Here is a 20,263-nt window from a genome sequence, read left to right as displayed (position 1 = left end):
TAAACATATTAAAAATTAAATTAGTTTGATTTGTATGCTATTCTGAATATAGGAGTTTTCTAACACTCATCTTGAGTGTAACAAAGTTTAAGTAAATTGAGTTAACGAATGATTAAAACACAAGATTTTAAAAAATTCAGTTCAGAATTTTTTCCAGCAGTGTAGTTCCTGTCTGTGCCCATTTTATTTTCTGTATATCTAGATTTACAAATAGTTTGCTATATTACACCCAAAATCATTTATCATATTTTGAGCTGTATATCTAACAGGCAGTCGACAAGTCACTTTATCCCTTACTCAAATATAATAAAATATATAATGCAAACCTGTTTAAGATATTTCAAAACCTACCTTTGAGAGCAAAATCGGTGTCAACATTAGTAGCTTTTAGCGTTACAATATCACCAAGTCTAAAAATAAGCTTTTCTGAAATGCCATCTTCAAATGGAAAGGATGATAATAGATTGCTTACAACAGCTCCAACATCTTTTGCTGGTGGATTGTTTATGTTTACTTTGTGAGTCATTTCAAGCACAAGGTCAAACTATAAAAAAGAACTTAACGTTAAAAAAAGGCATGAAGTAAACAATTGAGAAAAAGCATGAACAGGTTAAGCAAAACATAATTTCAACTTAAACCACAAATATATGACCTATTACAACATAGTAACTATTCTCAAATATAGGTAAAATGAACATGAATACTGTTTCCCCATCATGCTTGCTGGTAAAAACACATTTCTATTAAATGAGAGCACGTATTTGATTGAAATTTTTAGCAGAAAAGATGATTTTATTCATTTATTTTTACTCCATATGGTATTTTTTGTATAGTTTTAATTGTTGCAAACCATTTGCATTGGGGCCTCTGTGGATCTTGGTTATCACGGCCCTTTCTCCTTTTCTCAAAATTTAAAAGAAAAGAGGTGAAAAGCTACAAGCAACTGTCTTATGAAATTGGTTTTACTACAAAAATTGGCAAGGAAAAACGGTGATTGAAACTGGATTCTTTGCAAAAATTTCGACATATCAAGAGTTTCAAAAAATTTTGAGATAACTATGGAAAACACGTAGGAGTTTTTGTGGGAAAAAGCAGGGAGAAATTTTTTCCCATGACATCAAGTGTTTCAAGATAAGTAGGTTCGAGATATCAAGGTTTGACTGCATTAATAATACCAGCAAGTAGAAAATGTTTCAGTTCAAATTTTAGTATATTCTCATTCAATGTATGTTAATAAACGTACACACAGACATATGTAACAAATTTTAAAAGAAAAAAAAATTGGGGGGGGGGGGGTTTAAAATCTCCCAATTTAATTTTTTAAAAAAGAGCAAATTTATGCCAAAAAAAACAATTTCAGCATTTACAAAAAGTTTAGTTTACTCAAAAAGAACAGTTTACTCTAAATTAAGGTTGGTGTAATGATTTAACTAATTTAGAAAATTTTGGTGTTCTGAACAAAAAAATTTATTGGCCTTTTTTTTAACAGTAAAAGTTTTTAGGCAAATTTATATTTTAAAGAAAAAAAATAACATGCTTTGTATGTATCTTTAACAGCTTCATCATTAATGTTTTCTAAAAAAAATAAATTTTATATTTCAAAAAAATAAATTATTCTATTTTTTTCCAATTTTTCCTGAAAAAAAAAACTGGTTTCTCTCTGCCACCTCAAAATTTTCAGAAATTTTACATCCCTAATAATATACTGGAATTAATGATATGAAACTAATATTTTAGAAATCAAATTAACCTAACATTGAAGATAATTTTTAATGCTTTAAACAAACTAACAAATGCTATGCAATATTTTTTTTTAATCATAAAATTTTCAAATGCAAATAATTATGTATCAATTATGAGAAAAACTAAATCCAATAATAAATACTATTAATTAGTAAAATTTACCTGATGAGAAAAAGTACGTAAAATGCCTTCATATATAGCTCCATTTCGAACTTGCACTTGCACTATACATCCCTAAAAAGATTTATCACAAAAACTATTGCAATTAAAATAAATTTCAGATATGACAAAAAAAAAAACAAATTAATAGCATAACTTATACAAACCACTAAGGAAGTTGTAGCATGCATAAGTCGAGAGTTCCCATATACGCCATCGCACTACAATTTAAAAAAGTAATTAGAAAACACCAATGCAACTTAAAAAAAAGATAACCAACACTTTTACGCAAAGCAAAAGTAGTGTTCATTCAAAAATGCTGAAAACAAATACAGTTGGATCACTCTTTAATGACGTTCTATTTTAAGACTTTCCCTATTTAAAGACGACTTTTCACGGTCCCAGATGCTCTCTGTAGTTTTAGATGCATTCTATTTAAGGACGATTTTTTTGTGGTCCCTTAAAAGTTGTTAAACAGAAAGTCTCAACTGTATTTAAGTTCAACTAAGACAAGCCATTTTTTTAAACATAAAATATAGATTCATAACTTATTTCTATATTTATATATCTGAAAAGTATGAGCAACATTTAATTTAGGATGAAATTTCTAGATTGCTCAGTGGATGAAAATTCAAGAACGTACATATTTAACATACTGAGAGAATCAAGTTAAAAGATATATTTAAAAAAAGTATGCTGTTGTCCCAAATTACCAAATTAGTTCTAACAAGTAGGGTTTCCAATCCCCCCCCCCCCCCCCGAATTCAGTCCCACAGAATTTTGGGATTGTAAGTCGCCAGTCCCGCAGGATCCTGCGGGATTAACTCAATTATTTAAATTTAATGCAATAGAAAAAGTTGTGCTTCTCAGGAAAGACTGATTTTGTTACTTGAATAAGTAGTTTTTTTCCAATCCCATAAATCAATTTTTTCGCATTACGAAGTCAATTCCCAATTATGGTTTAGTATGCAAAAGTGTGCCCTAAAATTTTCCAATGCTCTTCACCAAGTTCGTATGGAATGGAGAAGAACTTTTGTTCAAAAAATGATGGATTTGATGAAAATACTTGCTGTTGCGCCACAGCAGTTGATTTTACTGAAATTAAATTGTGGACATTTATTTAGCAAAAGATCCCCATTTATTTCATCACCTTCTGAAATAGAGTTTTGATCTCTTATGCTGGATTTTTGCTTAAGAACTGCAAATGGACAAAAACAATGCCTATTGGATGTGTTTTGCTGTATCTAGTGGCGGCGATTTGTGGGGGACAAACCAATTATGGGGGGGCCAACCACCCCTCTTCTTTTTATGGTTCATTTATTTATTTTATTTTCCAATTTAGGAACTAAAACTACGATTGATTATCAGTGTATGAAACATTATTTAGCACAAGCAGAAACTTTTAGTTTATGTATTCATTGTTTAGATATTAGCAAATCAATTGTTTTACTTAAAGAAGCCAAATTTGCTTAATGAAATTATTACCAAATGTTTGTAAAAACATTTGGTACATTATTTACCCCAAAATATTTTGCAGTAAATAATGTAAGTCTAATTCTCGTCTAATTGTTTCTTCGGGGAAAGTTTTTGTATGCATAATTCATTAAAATGTTTAGAAAAACATGAGTTAAGCTCTTAGATTTACATCAATTGCCATTCATATGCTCTCAAAACCAGCCTCAGCAAAGTTTTCTACTTTTTTTTTTTTTTTTGCTGCCGCTAAAAATGACTTTTTTGGTTGTAGTTTTTTTTTTACCCCTCCCCCTCCGTTTTCAGTCCCAATCACCACCTCTGGCTGCATCCAATTTAATTTGCATTGAGAATACCCTTGTTCCTTTATTAATGTTGGTCATTGTATCAGTGCATTTGATTCATTACAGCAAGCGGTGAATGCTGGTTGGTTACACAGAGTCCAATCTCATATTTCAGTAAAAAATTTTGGATAAATTCAGTATTTTACCTCTCACTTTTAAGAGACATTTAAAAACTTGAGCTGTTTAACTAACTGCACTGTCATGCGAGTCATCTCATCCTGTGTTTCATCCAAGTTTCTGTCGCCTCGTTTAAAGTTGTGCCAAATGTATAAATAATGTTAGGCTTTTCATTGCTTTCTTCTTCGGAGAAAAATATTGGGCACTTTATGTAAGTTAAAGGTTTTGAGTGCATTTCTTAAACTTACAGAAGTGATACAGCATTGTATTCTGTCTACTCTTGAGGGTTTGGTAATCTGTAATACACTTTTTAAATTTTTTAAAAGCATAATATTCGGGATTTTAAATTTTAGTAATGGTTTTTGAAAATTTTTATAAGTTTTATGCTTTTCTCAATTGCTGAACTTGTGAAAACTGAGACCTTTGAATGAAAATATCAATTCAAACTCAAAAAAAAAAGAAAAAACTATTTTTATTGTGTTCTAATATGGTAAATCTACCGTCCATTATATGAGACACAAAGATGTCTAAGGAAGGCAATTCAAATTTCAGATGATGCTTGTTAAAATATTAATTTTATGATTGGCAAAAGTTGGGTGTCATGGTGCGTCGCGTTCAATTTTGAAGACTTAATCAGAAACACAAAATGATAACAATCTAGGCTGTGGAAGTGGAAGCATCGCAGCCGCACATAACCTCAGATCAACGACTGCCTTGAATGCCCAAAGAACATTAAAATTCATAAGAGACTTACCCCATGTTGAATGTATGTGGACGATAGGAATGAAACATAGCAACTACCGTACATACTTTATTTCAGCGTAAATTTCAAAGCAGACCAGATATGACAGGAATTTTGTATGGTGATCACCAGGTTAGCGATAAAAATTCAAACACTTAATTTTAAAAAAAAAACACATCCGCGGGTGAAATACTTAAAAGTTCAAAAAGAAAAAAAAACGTGGAGCTGGAGCTTGCAAAGTTCATTAAAAATCGGAAAACGGGGAGTTCATTCGCATGGTTTATGAAACATTCAAATAAAATGGGCGCCGGACGGGAAGTTCGATTTGAAGAGGCACACAAGATGGTGGGAAGTATTCAGATGAATGGGATACATACGATGTCAGTTGCAGGCCATGCCACGCAAAAAAATGGCGCATCAGTTGGTAATCTGTTAGGCATAAATGCCTGTTAATAAGAACAGTAAATAATCCTATCTCATCACCTCACAACACCAACAGTAAAAGAATGTTTTTCCTTACTTATAACGTATTACCAATCATTCTGCATGACTGGGGTAAAAGATTCTTATCAGCACTCATTCACATTGGTCGAATCGACTGAATGTTTGTTTCACTTTCGTCCACCTTTGGCGGGAACTCCGTAGTGGATGACATCACGGAAGCTTCTAGAAGGAATCTGATGGCACGTGTGCTTAATGATAGCAGTGACGAGTGTCCGTTCACGTGACTCGGATATGCTAATGACCCGGGGGATATTTAAACTGCTCGCGGCTTATGTTCTTTCTCTTTGATCATCTCTCGTCGTTGTAGGCGGTCGCTAGATCGGTATTCGAACTTGCTCGTTCGTGCCGCTCGCCCTTCATTGAAAATGATGAGCTGGAGTTAGCTTATTTCCAAATGGGTTTCTTCGTCGAAGTTTTTAGTCGATAGTCATGCAGTTTGCATTGTAGTATTAGTTATCTCGTGCAAGAGTAGCATGTGGAGAGATTATGTTCTTAGCAGGGGTAATTGTGACTCCATAAAAAAATACCTGAGCTTTTTTTCCCAAGAAGAAAAAGTGTTTTGAAGGGCATATATATACACATTACGTGTATGCACACATTATTTATATGCATAATTATTTGTTGGGGCTAAAACTAAATTTTAATTGGACTTAATACGTCCATGTGCATGGAAGGAATGAAATTCTTTTAATTTTTCTCATTTCTTAAAATTTTTCAAAGAATGTTTTATTTCCCTCCACTGTATCTATATCCTTAACCATTAATTACATTCATTTACTAAAAGTGCATAAAGATTTCATAATTAAATAAGTTTGGGGCAAAAAGGGACAGCATGCATTATGATCACTGTGCAATAGAGCTAGGCGATATGCGAATTTTAATACCACGATAGATCGCTCTCCAAATATCAATATTTTCGATACATATAGGTCGTGAAATTTCAACATTTTATGGGGGGGGGGGGCTGCAAAGACTATTACATAAGCATCTGCAACCGAGAAAAGACATAGACCATCTTGGTGAATAGCTATAGCAAGGATTTTCATGTGTTTGTGTCGGGGGGGGGGGGGAGTGATTATGAGGCAGATTATACCACAGAAACTTTTGGAGAAATTAATTTAGAAGAATTTATGTCTTTTTATTAGTGGGTGGCAATTCTTGAGGGAAAAGGGGGCTTGGTAAAATTGAGGGGTGCCATCGCAGTCGGGGGGAATGGGCACCCCTAATTACATCATCTGCATATTAAGATATGCAACAGAGAAACGCTATTAGTCATCTTGAAAATATTAAGGGAGAAAATATCAAGTTACCCTCCTTCCTCATCTTGTCTAGCCTTGATTCCGTCTCCCACGCCAACTGTTCTTCGATAATTACCATAGAGCTTGCAAAAGATAACGGTAGCTTACGCTTTATACCAAACGAAACGTCTTCAATTTGGACTTTCGCCGTTTCATTAAACATCAACCAAAATTTTACAAAAGTGAGTTTTTCTGAAAATATGGGAGATCCGGTATTTTCGAAGATGAAGATACCGGAAATCAAGATGAAAATACCGGAACACAATCATCCCTGGTTCTTAGTATTTATTTTTATCATTTAAGCGTGTTTTAACTATTTACATTGTTTAAATAAACATCATGAAAGTTAGAAATAGTTTGTTAATCTTATTTCAGAACTCACTATGCTAGTATCAAAGGAAATATTGGGGAGATATTATTAGATTAGAAATTCTCCCCAACTGCATTGGTGGCGGTGTTGAAATCATCATACATTAAAATTTGACTGGGGTAAATGCAGCTTACGCATCACCACTCACAGCTAGGTTGAGTATCAAAATATGGTCAGTAATGAAGGGCTCGATTCCAGCACATTTTGCGTACCACTCTCCGAAGTCATTTTACACACAGTCGATTCTCTTTGTATGCTATCATCCTCTGCCACGAAATTTAACGTTCTTGATTAAATAATTAAGTTGCTATAAAAATAGCAATAAAAATAAAAGTGGTTTCACCTCATTTTGAGGTCTTATACATACGGTGGAAAGCCACGGCGTCCAAGGATGCCGAGCAATGATGCTTCAGCATTGCCATCATTGAAGAAAATGGAGAGCTGCAAAAAGCACAACCGAGCGGACTGGGAGCTGCAAGCGGAGTGAAGTGGAGTGGAAAAAATGAATCGGCGAATGAGCGATCGGATCCGGGTACGCAGCGATGCGCGGGAACCAATGAGCGCTTTTGACGCCCAAACAACGAAGGAAAAGGACGCTACCACCATTTTAATGGCGGACAAAAAGATGAAAAAATCGGATCCACGACAGAAAAAATGGACAAAAAGCTATTCAATTGGAAAAATGAATAAATCACATAGTTAATATCATAAAGTGCGCGAAATTTAAAGGGGAACGCAGGGAAAACGTGGAATGCACAAGAAAATAAAAAACCAATGAAATGGGGGGAAAAAACACTTAAAATGACAGAAAAATGGGAAAAGAATAAATGGGTAAAAAATATGATATGCATTATCACATTGGGAAAACGTTTACATGAAAAAAAAAATGGTGGGATTGGAAATCCCGCGGGAATTAGCTTTTAATCGGGCAAAAAATCATGCGGGATCCAGCGAGATTAGGGATTGTGATGGGGGGAAACCCTACTAACAATTAACAAGAATCGCAATCGTGAAAATTAACCAACTTGTAAAAACCAAACAAAAACGGAACATTCTTCTGAAAAAAGATAATCAACACTTTTCCATAAAGCAATAGTAGTATTTGTTGAAAAACGCGGAAAACAAATATTCAAGTTCAACTAAGACAAGTCATTTTTTATACATAAAATAGAGATTCATTACTTACAGTGAAACCCAACTATCTGAAAAGAGTGAGCACCATTCAATTCAGGATGAAATTTCTAGATTGTTCAGTGGATGAAAATTTAAGATCATATTTAACATACTCAGGGCTCCCAACACATTTTAGCTTTAGAAAAGGGTAAAAGAGGACCATTTTCAATCAAAAAGAGGACTAAAGAGGACCAGTTAGGATTAAAAAGAGGACCTTGGGAGGACCATTCATTTAAACCCAAGGAAGCACCAAAAGGAAAATCAGCTGCCTGCTGGGCTAAATCCGTGAAGATAATTTGTTAATTAACCATAATACTGATTTGTAGTTCAGGAACAAGGTTGATAACTAATCTCCGTGAAAACTTTTGCAAATTGAAGTTCGAAAATGCAATTTTTGGTTACTTTTCATGGCATTCGTGGACGAATATGGGGAAAGAGGGCTTTCTTCCAGAAATGCTTTGAAATTAAAGCCATAAAAGTGCAAATTTAGGTTATCTTTTATCTCTTGAGAAAAAATGTACTCTGAGGACAGCAGCATTTAGAGATGGTCCAAGAGTCTGTAGTTAGAATCAAGAAGTGATGTAAACACTGGAGCAAAAGTTTGGAAATAATACTGCGGTTTTCGAGGAGGGGGACATAATTTCTCTCCCAATTAAGACCTAAATTTCTTATAAAGTAAAACACGTGTTAAATTTTGTCACCTTCTCATATTTTCCTTCTTTCTTTTTTCTTAAAAAAAATCCTACAATCACAAGGTTTTGGGAGGGGCCATGGCCCCCCTATAGATCCGCCCCTGAATTCAACTTCATAAAATTACATAATTCAACTTTGTTTCATATACAAACGCTACTTTAAAATCTTATGTGCTCAATTGTTTAAATTTAATATCCCCCCCCCCCCCCACACACACACACAAAAAAAAAACAGTAATAACCGAAAACAGGCTAATAATAATCAAAATTCAGTTTGGAAAACTAAATAAAATTGAATTAAACAACACAAAAATTATTAATTTTGTAGTCATTTAAATAAAAATTAAATCGAGTTAATCTGACGTAGCATGTCAAAATAACTTCTAATTGCCATAAATATAAAAATATAAGATTCAAAACAATTGAAAGCTCAGAGAAGCTAATTTCAGGGTTCATACTCTATTTGGATGGAAAAATTCCATGACTTTTTCATGACTTCAATGAAAATTTTCATGACCTCGTTACTCGAAGAGAATAGCACTATTTAATCTCAAAACTTGATAATTTTTGGAAATGAGCATTAGCAAAACGTCTACATGAATGCCACAGCCGCATTGAAGCACTTACTCGTAATGGGAAAAATAATAAGTGCACACTTAAAAAACTAAACTATTCTTAATTGTCTTCATCATATAAATTTAAGTAAAGTAAAAATGCAGTGAAACAAATATGATGATGCTTAAATGTCTGATATTTTATTTATAAATAGACAGAATGATATTGAATGGGACAAAGGTTGAACGAGTCATCACTAAGTTTCAATAAATTTGCTTCAAAAGTTGCCTTTTAGTGTCAACAGTGCATTTAATCATCCACGTTACTTGACAGTATTTTGATTCTTTAAAGTAAAGCCACATTGTTTAGTTTTTTATGTTTCTAAATCAGATCTTTTTTGAAAAAACCATTTAGTAATGAATCAATTTTCTGATTCAAAAGTATACTTGTTTTGTTTAGTTATTTGCACTTTTTAAAATGCATATAAATTAATAGGTGAAGAAATTTTAGAACATGTTTGACTCTTGACATTGAACGTAGCAGTGAGTCACATGGATAAGTTTTGCGAGCCATATGTTGGGCACTACTGTTTTAAAGTATTAGAATTTCTCTTTTTCTGTATTCTATTGCCTGACTAAAGATTTTTATTTTCTAAAACCTTCAACAAATTAAGATAAACTCTGATAAGTTTAATGACAAAGTTCTTACGAGTGATGAAATCGAACTTGGATGCAATTGAATTGCTTTTTTTTTTTTTTTGAGTGGGCGTGGCAAAATTAAGAACGTGAAATTTCGCTACTACAGAATATGAAACATAAGAAGTTTCGAAAATAACAGTAAATTCAAAATAAGTGATGTCCAAGCAGTAAAATCACATCACAAAAAAAGGGCAAGCGGCTGCGACAGAAGTGGATGCAATGAGATTTAAAAATACAGATTTGATTTTGGGATTGTTCAATTTTCCGCTTTTAATAGCTTTTATGTGCTATACTGTTAAATCACTCAAGATTTCTAATGCTCCTTTAGTTACTGTTACTTTCTCTTTGTCCAGGGCATTTTTCCATGACTTGAAATAAATTTCCATGACTTTCAATGAAAATTTCAATTTTCCATGACTTTTCCAGGTCTGAAATTCGCTTATTTTTTTTCCATGACTTTCCAGGATTTCCATGACCGGTACGAACCCTGTAATTTTCACTAACCAAGTTCAATGTTGCCATGTTTCCCATGGAATAAATTGTTTTATTTTCTACTAAATTAAATATAAAACATGCTAATCTAAGGTGGCATATGAGAAAATAACATTTGATTGGGCAAAATATTTTCATATTTACATGATTTAAAAAGATTGAAATTTCAAACACCAAAAGCAATTTTCCGCGAAGTCCGAGTAAGTTCAATGTTACCATGGTTTCCAAAATAATTCCTTCGTTAATTATTGAAATTAAATGAAAAATATGCTAATCTGAAGTAGCACATGTCAAAATAACTTCCAATTGTCAAAAACATCAAAATGTTTACAAGATGCAAAAGGATTGAAACTTCAACTGCGAGAAGCAATTTTCCGCGAAGTCCGAATAAGCTCAAAGTTGTTATGGTTTTAAAAATATTTCCTTCGTTAATTATTGAAATTAAACGAAAAATAAGCTAAACTAAGGTAGCAAATGTCAAAATAACTTCCAATTATGGAAAACATCAAAATATTTACAAGGTGCAAAAGGATTGAAATTTCAAACGCGAGAAGCATTTTTCCGTCAAGTTCGAGTAAGTTCAATGTTGCCATGGCTTCCAAAATAATTCCTTCGTTAATTATTGAAATTAAATGAAAAATAAGCTAATTTATAGTAGCATATGTCAAAATAACTTCCAATTGTGGAAAGCATCAAAATATTTACAAGATGCAAAAGGATTGAAATTTCAAACGCGAGAAGCATTTTTCCGCGAAGTCCGAGTAAGTTCAATGTTGCCATGGTTCCCAAAATAATTCCTTCGTTAATTATTGAAATTAAACAAAAAATAAGCTAAGCTAAGGTAAGCACGTGTCAAAACCACTTTGGATTGTAAAATCATCAAAATGTTAACAAGATGCAAAAGGATTGAAACCTTAAACACGCGATAGATCATATCGAATATATATGTTCAGAAAACTGCACTAATGAAATATTTTTAAAAGAATTACAAGCACAATCCAATGATTTTTGAAAGAACTCAAGCAATAAATAATCTTTTTATACTTTTTCAAGCACTTGAAAGTAACGTCTCCCCCCCCCCCCCCACCCACACACACACACAAGAACTTTTCAAGGTTTTTATGGGCGTACGAACCTTGTTTAACACGCGCTGCGGCTGCATGTTTGGGTGTACAGTAACTTTTAACGAAATGAAAAACTTTTAAAATCTGATCTTTAAGTAAAAACAATATAAAAGCGGACTAATCGGACCAAAATGTTAAAAAGCGGTCTAAAGCGGACTTTACCATAAAAAACGGACTTTGGCGGGAAAAGCGGACCATTTGCGAGCCCTGCATACTGAGAGAATAAAGTTAAAATAACTCAAAAGGAAAAAAATAATGTTATTGTTCCAAATTAGTTCTAACATTCATCAAAAATCAATCACAAAAATGAACCTACACGAAAAACCAAACAAGAATAGAACATTCTTTAATAAAAGTATGAGATATAGTTCTTATTTCAATTCATCTGCATTGTTTTTAACAGACTTCAAAAAAGGAGGTTATGATTTTGTATTGCATCAAATATTGTATTGTGTGTTTTCGAATTATTCCAATACTACTGGACCGATTTGAAAAAAAAAATTTTTTTGTTTGGAAGGGTATATTTTCCAGATGGTCCCATTGTAATTTGGTCTGGATCTGATAAGGGGTCCCGGAGAAATCCAAGAAACTTTAAATTTCATACGTCATGGTCATGTGGTGTTGCTGTGATCGGTGTATTTTCACACCTAAGCTTTTAGCTTTCTCTTGAACGATATTAAATTCTCGCGGCACATGGATGATTAATTTTCTCAACGCTGCGCTGCATGGTAATTTTTTATTATAGGTGTTACTAATGTATTTATTACTGCATAGCAAAGCAGTAAACTAAATATATTTTGCTACTTTAATAGTTGAATCAATTACCTTAATATTTTATTTACTAATAAATAACTTTATTAAGGCACTAAAATATAAAGTTCTTTATTTAATATTCCAATTTTTAAATATATTTAGTGTTCAATTGAGGGGGAATTGAATACAGAACACCCCTCCCCTAAGATTTAATTTATATTCTTTAACTAGCAAAAATACCTGGCGTTGCCTGGTTTAGCAAAAATTATGAGAAACAATCGTTACTTGCATTTGTTTTCTGTTTTAAGTGAAAGAATTGAAAACACACCTTTTTGACGTGATTTAAAATCTAGCTTCTTCCTTACTCATAAAATTAAAACATCAGTAAGTAAAAAGAGCAAAATAGTACTCATTTAGAAACGAAAACACGAAATTTAAGCATATACAAATTTGAAGAATTTCCGAAATATGAAATAAAACTTCACAGGTTTAAAAAGATTTATCAGTTAATACATATTTTTTTTTTTTTTACATGGAGTCTTACCTTCTTTGTATGTCTATTGAAGTAAGAACTGTTTTAAAAAACCACGCGCCCATAATCCCCTTCTACTTGCTTTAGATATTTTAGAAAATTTCAATTATTGTGGGTTCTTGGTGTGATTTAAAATGTTACCGAATTTGCGGGAATCGTTTTGGGATACCTTGGATAATGCTCCCCTCCTTACTTTGTAAAATGGTATGTTACTAATTTTTGTTAAAGAGATATTGTCGCCGGATGCTGAGATACTTTTGGTCACCATAAAATGGCGTTAAACAATTTCATCTGAAATGTTTCCAAAATAAGTAGTAAAATTTGGCGATGGTTTGAATTTGTGCACAATGTCACATTAATGGAAGATTTTGTGCTGTTTATGGATTTGCCTAATTTAGTTGCTGGATTATTTTACAATAAAAAAAAGTTTTTAAAGATTCTTTGGCGATATTTTGTTTACATGGTGAAAGCTGACAAACATTATTACGTAGTCTTTGGCTTCAAAAACCACGACAGTTGAAAAAACTGACAAATGCATCCGTTACTGAAATCTTTCAGCATACATTTTGGCGAGGTTTCTGCTGTTAGATTGGATAATGATTAAGTGTCAAATCAGCACAAATAATAAAAACACCCATTAATTACACTAAAGTTCCTTTTAAATGGAAAATAATCACCCAAATCTAGTTATTAGCCAATCTTGGGGAAAAAACGTTACTTTAAGATTTGACTTGAGAAAAGCCTCAAACAGTCAGACGAAACACAAAAATTTTTAACAATTCTAGCTATGAACTGGGAGTTGAGATGATACACTAAATAATGAATTGTATTGAGGAGAGCCTTCGAACATGAGACAAAAAAGCTCGTATCTCGTTTTTCATACAACTTAGAACTTTCTAACAGATTCCATCTTCAGCAGAAAAATAAGCGTTTTCGATGGACACATAATTTTAATATATGCACATATTTTTAAACCGTCATATTGGGGCATTTATGTGAAAATTTGGACACATTAGAATAGAAAAAGAACTAACAATCGGATTTTTTTCGAACTGGTCTACAAACCTCCCCAGTACCAAAAAGAACAAACGGTGAAAGTTTCAGACAAATCTGCAGGGTAGTTACTGAGATCTTAGGGAACAAATTTACCAAACTCCATTTTTATACATATAGATTAAGTAAGTGCACAATGCCTCGGAGCGGACACTTTTATATGGGACTGATTAAACTTTCCTCCAATTTCCTCCTTTCCCCGTTTTTTGACGTGAACGTTGAACTTGAGCGATTTTAATCAAATGATCTTTCAACTCGCTCATCTACACGATGGTTATCTGTCTCTCCATAAAAAAGGGTATTTACTTCAAATCGTCAATCTATAAACGCGAGTTTTCACACGATCTAAATATTTCAAGAAAGTTATTACAGCATTTGCTTTGCAACGAAATATCACTTAGTAGCATCCAGCTAGTTGAGTTGGGATTTGTTATGGACTTGCTTTTTAAACCAGCGTCCAACAAGATAGGACTGTTTGAAATAATTTGCTTGGGAAGCAAATATGACAGCAAAATACCAATTTCAACGACAACATCTGAGAATATTTTTCTGCACACATTATGCACTTTTTGCTTATAACTACACTAAATTTTTATTCTTATTAATGAAATGTAAATAGTTGAGCATTTTTCCTTTTTTAATATAAAGTGTTTGAATACTGGAAGCTTGTAGTTACACGATTGTGTTTGTGAAATGTTTAGGATTTAATGAAGTTTTCCAAAAGTGGAGAAAAATAATACACTTTTGATGAATATTTATTGCGATATTATACATAAATAACACTAGAGGACCCGACAGACGTTCTGTTCAACATTTGTAAATTGAAAAGTTATAAAATTTCAATAAACTATCAAGTGTTTGAACCGTTCTGTTGAAAAAAAAAAGTAAAAAGAAAATGTTTTAACCTGCTTGGTGTCAGAATCAGTATATTTATTACAACTTGATTTATCTAATGCCAACTGAGCAGTTGTTTTATTAACTATCTTTTCTCCCATACTTGATGGTTTGTTCCTTCAACCATACTCAAAAAATAAAAAGCGTCCTGGGATATTAAGTGTAAAAAACGAACTACCCATTTAGAACAAACGGGAAATTCCGCTGCAACATCCCCCATATGAAAAAGAATAAAACAACCGAATGGATATCGTTTAAAAAAAAGATAAAGGTAAAAACAGTTTTCTGAATAAGCGAAAATTACTCCTCCCCTCCCCCTACCCTCCTGATGTAAAAAAAAAAACACATTCTTCTACTAAAATGACTAAAAACTCTTTAAAAACAAAAAAAATATCTTTGAAATTTGAAATATTTCGCCAAATAAACAAAAAATACAATAAATTACATTAACAGTAGTTTTAAAATGTAAACAAATGATCACGCAACTCTATTGTTTACTGCCAAAGCCGCCAAGCCACCACGTTACTGTAATCTAGCGACCCTATCCAGCCGATCAGTAAGTGAAGCCAACTCCAACAGATTAGTGATCCGATCTTTTGAACGAAAACTTTTAAAACTTCATATATTGCCTAATTTGTTCTTTCCACAAAGATAAAGATCTTCCACTGCACTGATCTTTTGTGTACAGAACTACCCTGTTGTAATTTATCTGGACGAAAATAAAACTTGATTCGTCTTTAAAGTCCATCATCTTTTCCTTTAATAATGTACTGATTAGTTTGATAATCCTTAAAGTATTCTTGACATTGGTGCCAAAACTCAGATGGATTTGAGCCGAGAAACAAATTTTGCTAGGTACGGTACTTTCTGATCTTTTGGTTAGGAAAACCTAAAGCACTGATCCGGTCACATGGTTCAACTACGACGACAGAACACACGTTTTGCGTGAACCTTCCAGTACTCTACTTTAAAATATATGACGGGATCTAAAATCGTAACTTTCAAGAAACGAAGGCTTCACTCACTCTCTCTCTCTCTCTCTACGTTTTATGTAATCTCAATTGACATATAACAGTAGAAAATTTAAATTCAAAAAGCACAGCTAGCTTTCTTATTGTCCTTTGGCAATGGGTTAAATATTTATTTCAATTTTCCATTCTCGCTCAACAATAGGTTAAAATAAATATTAACCATTTGGGAGATATAACCATCCAATGTTTAAATTAATTAACACAAACGTTTCCGATTCCATCCATCGGGCTTCGAAACCATGCTTCCCCACAACTTAATTACACACAAAAAATTTGATCAAAATCGGTCCAGCCGTTTAAAAGCCTTATGGTGACAAACGTCCGCACAGAAGATTTTTATATATTAAGATAATATACATTATGACTGTGTATGATTTCTGAAGTTTGACCAATATTCTAGATTTACTATTTCACGATGCCGCCAGTTCAATTTGAAATTAGGGTTATATTAACTACCATGCTTCAAAAAAAAGAGGAGGTTCTGAACTCGTCGGATTTGTTTTTGCTTTGTACAATGTTCCATAAATACTCGAAGACACCTATACCCAGGGGTGTGCACAGGGAGGAGGGAGGGACACCTGTTGGCCCGAGTCCGAGCCTGGAGAAGGCCCAATATTTTTGTAACTAACGGTGAAATATAGAGGTAAACAATATGGAGAGGGGCCCGGAAAAGTCATTTGTGTTGGGCTCCAAAATTTCTGTGCACTCCCCTGCCTGTACCGATAGGGAAAAGTCTTTTTTTGTTTAAAACAGCACAATTCCTCCGCAGTCTAATGTTAATCAAGTTCAGGTTTGATGAAATTGAGGGAACTCTTCAAATATCATACTCACATTTAAATCGATTTGTACTTTATTAACTTTGTATATCGTCTCACTTAGTGAACCGGTTTTTTATGCTTTTTTTTTTGTTTAGTAATGGTTTTGTTTAGGGGTGGTATAACTTAGGTTCCAAATCTTTGTTTTACCCTATTTGTTCTTTAGGGAAAAGTTAAGGGTAAAACAATAAATTTCATGCACTTTCCCTCACAAACGATTAAATATAAAACCCATTGATAAACAAAGGCCATAAAACAAAAGTTTATACTTTCTTTACCTATAGTTAAAGAAAGCACTAAAAATATAAATTATTAAGAGTAATGATAATGAAAATTTTGAATTAAAGATTCTCTGAAGCAAACGTAAAATTCATTTTAGTGGAATTTTTAATCTTCATCTATAGTGGGGCCATGTGAAGAAACATGCTACTTTTATCACGAGTTACATGACACTAATTGCGAAACATAAATTACAGTTTACAATATTACAATTCTAAAATTTACAATTTTACAAATTTAAACTTAAAGCGATTTCGTTTTTTTTTAGTGACTTTTGCATTTGCTTTTGGAAAGCAAACTTTGACAAAGTTGAACATATGATGATGAAGACATTTTTTTTGTACATAGTTACGCATTTGAAAAAGCCTTTCTTCACAGTCGTTGGAAGTCTCCGAGACGCTCGCCATGTTATTTACACCACTAAAAACCAAAAAATAAATTACTTTTAAATTAAAAAAAAAACGCCTCCAAAAAATACCCAGGAACTAAAAAGGAAAAAAATTATTTTAAATACCTAACTAATTATATATGATCTCTTAATTTTTAATAAACTTTTGAAGTCGGGGCCTTCTATAAACTACTACCTAACGTAACTGAGTAGGTTTAATTTTAAAGACTAATTTCGCGTCTAGTTAAATTATTGCATAATTCAGGATTCGGTGGGTTGCCAGTTACGTTATATTGTTGTTTATAGGAGGCCCCGACTTCAAAAGGTTATTAAAAATTAAGAGATCGTATATAATTAGTTAGGTATTTAAAACAATTCATCATATAATAATTTAAATCAGTGTTTATTTTATAATTCGGTGTTTAGTTTAGTTGATTTTTGTACTGGAATTGTAAAATAAATTTCATTTCTATGTTTGGGTGGAAATAGAATGTAAGTGTAATCAGTTATTTTTTGCTTTTTAGTTCCTGGGTATTTTTTGAAGGTGGGTTTTTTTTATTTAAAAGTAATTTATAGTCTGTCTTTTTTCTCAAAACATGCTATTCTATCTTTCACATGGACACCCATATAGGGGGACAAGTGGGGGCTCAACCCCCCCCCCCCTCCCAGTGGCGTAGATATGTTTTTATTTTGGAGGGAGCCCAAACAACCAAGATTAGCTTCCTCCCCCCTTTTTTTTTGTAATTTCATTTTTTTTTCTGAGGGGTGTAACAGTGCCTTGATATTCTCATTTTTTTAATGCGGGAAGAGGACTTCATACTGTCAGACTTCATACTGTCAGTCCTCTTTATACTGTCACTAGCATTGCCTGTACAGCGATGCCTTGCTAAAAATTTAATGGAAGTCCATTGAATAAAAAAAATTGACGCCCCCTCCCCCTCTGATGTGAAATGACCATTTTTCTTTGTATAAAATGCGTACACACCTTTTCAAAAAAAAAAAAAAACTATTAAAGTTTCTTTGGAATTTAAAACTTTTCGTCAAATCATTAAATTAGATTTACAGTTGCTTTAAAACTCTACTTAGCGAATGAAGCGATTTTTACTGCAATTTAAAATATTACGCCAAACAAACAAACAAAAGACATCAAATAATATCTCAAATGTAAAAATAATTCCGCAGCTCTATTGTTTATCGCCAAACTTGCCCAGCAATCACGCTATCATAATCCAGCCATCCAACAAAAAAAAAAAAAAACACCCCGTGGAAGATTGGGGATATTTCGATAATTGGGAATCTGGCGCAGTTGTCTCATTTTTGGCATATATAATTTTATTTTGGTAACCCTGCTGATTTATAGTAACCCTATGTGAATAGATGTTTCGGTTCTCTTTGGTTAGATTTGCAATGAAAAATACCTCTCGTGCAGGCACTGGAGCCAAAAATTGACGCCAAGGAAGAAAAATTGCCAGATTCCCAATTATCAAAATATCACCGGAACATTCAAAAATCATCGTCAGAAAAAAAGAAGAAAATGTCGTACATTTCACTCGGATAAAAACAAATCAAAAGTTAGATGCAAAATAAACACTGTTTTCTCCAAAAGCGTAACCATGGAAACGCGAAAATAAAATGGTTGACAACCTGAAGCAAAATGACATATTTCGAAATTGATTTAAAAACGCTTGTAACTTTTTTTCCTTTGAAGATAGAAGCTAATTTTTTCAACCACAGGTCAAGAGAGATCTGAAGTAAAAAATCTTGCTTTTTCCATTGCTGTCAAAAAGAAAACTGTGGGACAATTCCTTCACTTTTTATTGACAGATTTAATGAAGAAAGTAGTGCCTAAATTTCAGCTAAGCCTAAAAAAGTTTGTGCTAAAAACGCAAATTACTCCCGCGGTAATCAAGTTAGAGCATTGAAATAAATTGTTTAAAATGCGGAAAATTCTGCCCGCTTTAACGATATATAATATTAATATGTGCAAGTAATTTTTCACCCCTTTAATAGCCAATAATAGGCAATTTACGTGAAATTTGGGCCTAAATTTGAATAAAAAAAGAACTATTTATCAGATTTTTTTCGAATGATAGCCTATGTTACTCAGTAAGAAAGCACCTTTCATATAGTGAAATAATTTTTCAAATAGGTGCAGAGGTTCCAGAGATTACCTCGAACATATAAACACACAAAAATCAGCCCTCTCTCTTTATAATATTAGTAAAGATACAGTGTCGCAGCCAAAAAATAATTTTTGGGGGCATTCTTAAAAAATTCTCGCTTCTGGTGGGAGAATAGATCGGTGGTCCTCCCCCAGAATTTTTTTGGAATTGCAGTTTTAAGAACGCAGTTTTAGACGGTCTCTGATGATGCTACGGGGAGGAAGAATTTGGAGGCCCTTCTGCAGAAATTTTTAGAAATTGAAATCTTAAAAATGCCATTATAGGCTATATTTGTTAAAGTTAGTGTAATGAGAGGAATGTGACTTTTTGAAGTTGCCAAGGATAGATTTTTTTAAAAAATAGAGCGAAATCCATCACCCCTCAGCCCATTTTTCTAAATTGAAGTTCTAAAAACGCAGTTTCAGACTGACTTCGATAACTTTACGGGCAGGGCAGTGCTGGAGCTCTCCCCAAAAACTATTTTGAAATTACAGTCCTGAAAAATGAAGAGATACTCAATTATACTAGGTGGAGAGATTTAAACGCTCTCCACCTTAAAATTTTTCGAAATTGTAAATTTTTCATTTTCAGATTTCATACGGGAGCAGTCGGACCCACGTCCGAAATTTTTTGGTTATTGAAGTCTTAAAAGCGCAACTGTAGACCATGTTTGGCAATGTTTGGGGTCCGGCCATTTTTCAAAATTGAAGCTCCATAAAAGTAATCTTAACCTTTAGGCTACGGCAACTATACAATTATCTTTTCCCTCTCCCTACGGCTCAAAGCTTTCTTAGTTCCTTCCCCCCCGAATAGGACAGCATAAAGGAGGCAATGTCCACTTTGACCACTGAGCTCTCCGCAATACAGGGTTACTA

The 20,263-nt window shown here is 33.1% G+C and overlaps 1 protein-coding gene across 1 annotated transcript in view; it reads right to left on the bottom strand.

The window, feature by feature from the left end:
- Positions 1-351: 351 nt before the first annotated feature.
- The window catches only part of LOC129232324 (ataxin-2 homolog), a gene marked incomplete at its 3' end in the record, with an annotated part of 41,007 nt that continues 21,095 nt past the window's right edge, over positions 352-20,263 (bottom strand). Inside the window, exons 3-5 of the mRNA XM_054866480.1 lie at positions 2,070-2,123; positions 1,906-1,977; positions 352-544 (exon numbers count right to left, since the gene is read on the bottom strand). Coding sequence (XP_054722455.1) covers positions 352-544; positions 1,906-1,977; positions 2,070-2,123 — 319 coding nt within the window. The remainder of the gene's footprint in view (positions 545-1,905; positions 1,978-2,069; positions 2,124-20,263) is intronic.

The sequence above is a fragment of the Uloborus diversus genome, unplaced genomic scaffold (assembly GCF_026930045.1).
Source record: "Uloborus diversus isolate 005 unplaced genomic scaffold, Udiv.v.3.1 scaffold_1145, whole genome shotgun sequence".
NCBI lineage: Eukaryota > Metazoa > Arthropoda > Arachnida > Araneae > Uloboridae > Uloborus > Uloborus diversus.
The sequence above is the reverse complement of the archived record's forward strand: the minus strand, read 5'-3'. Positions and strand labels throughout refer to the sequence as shown.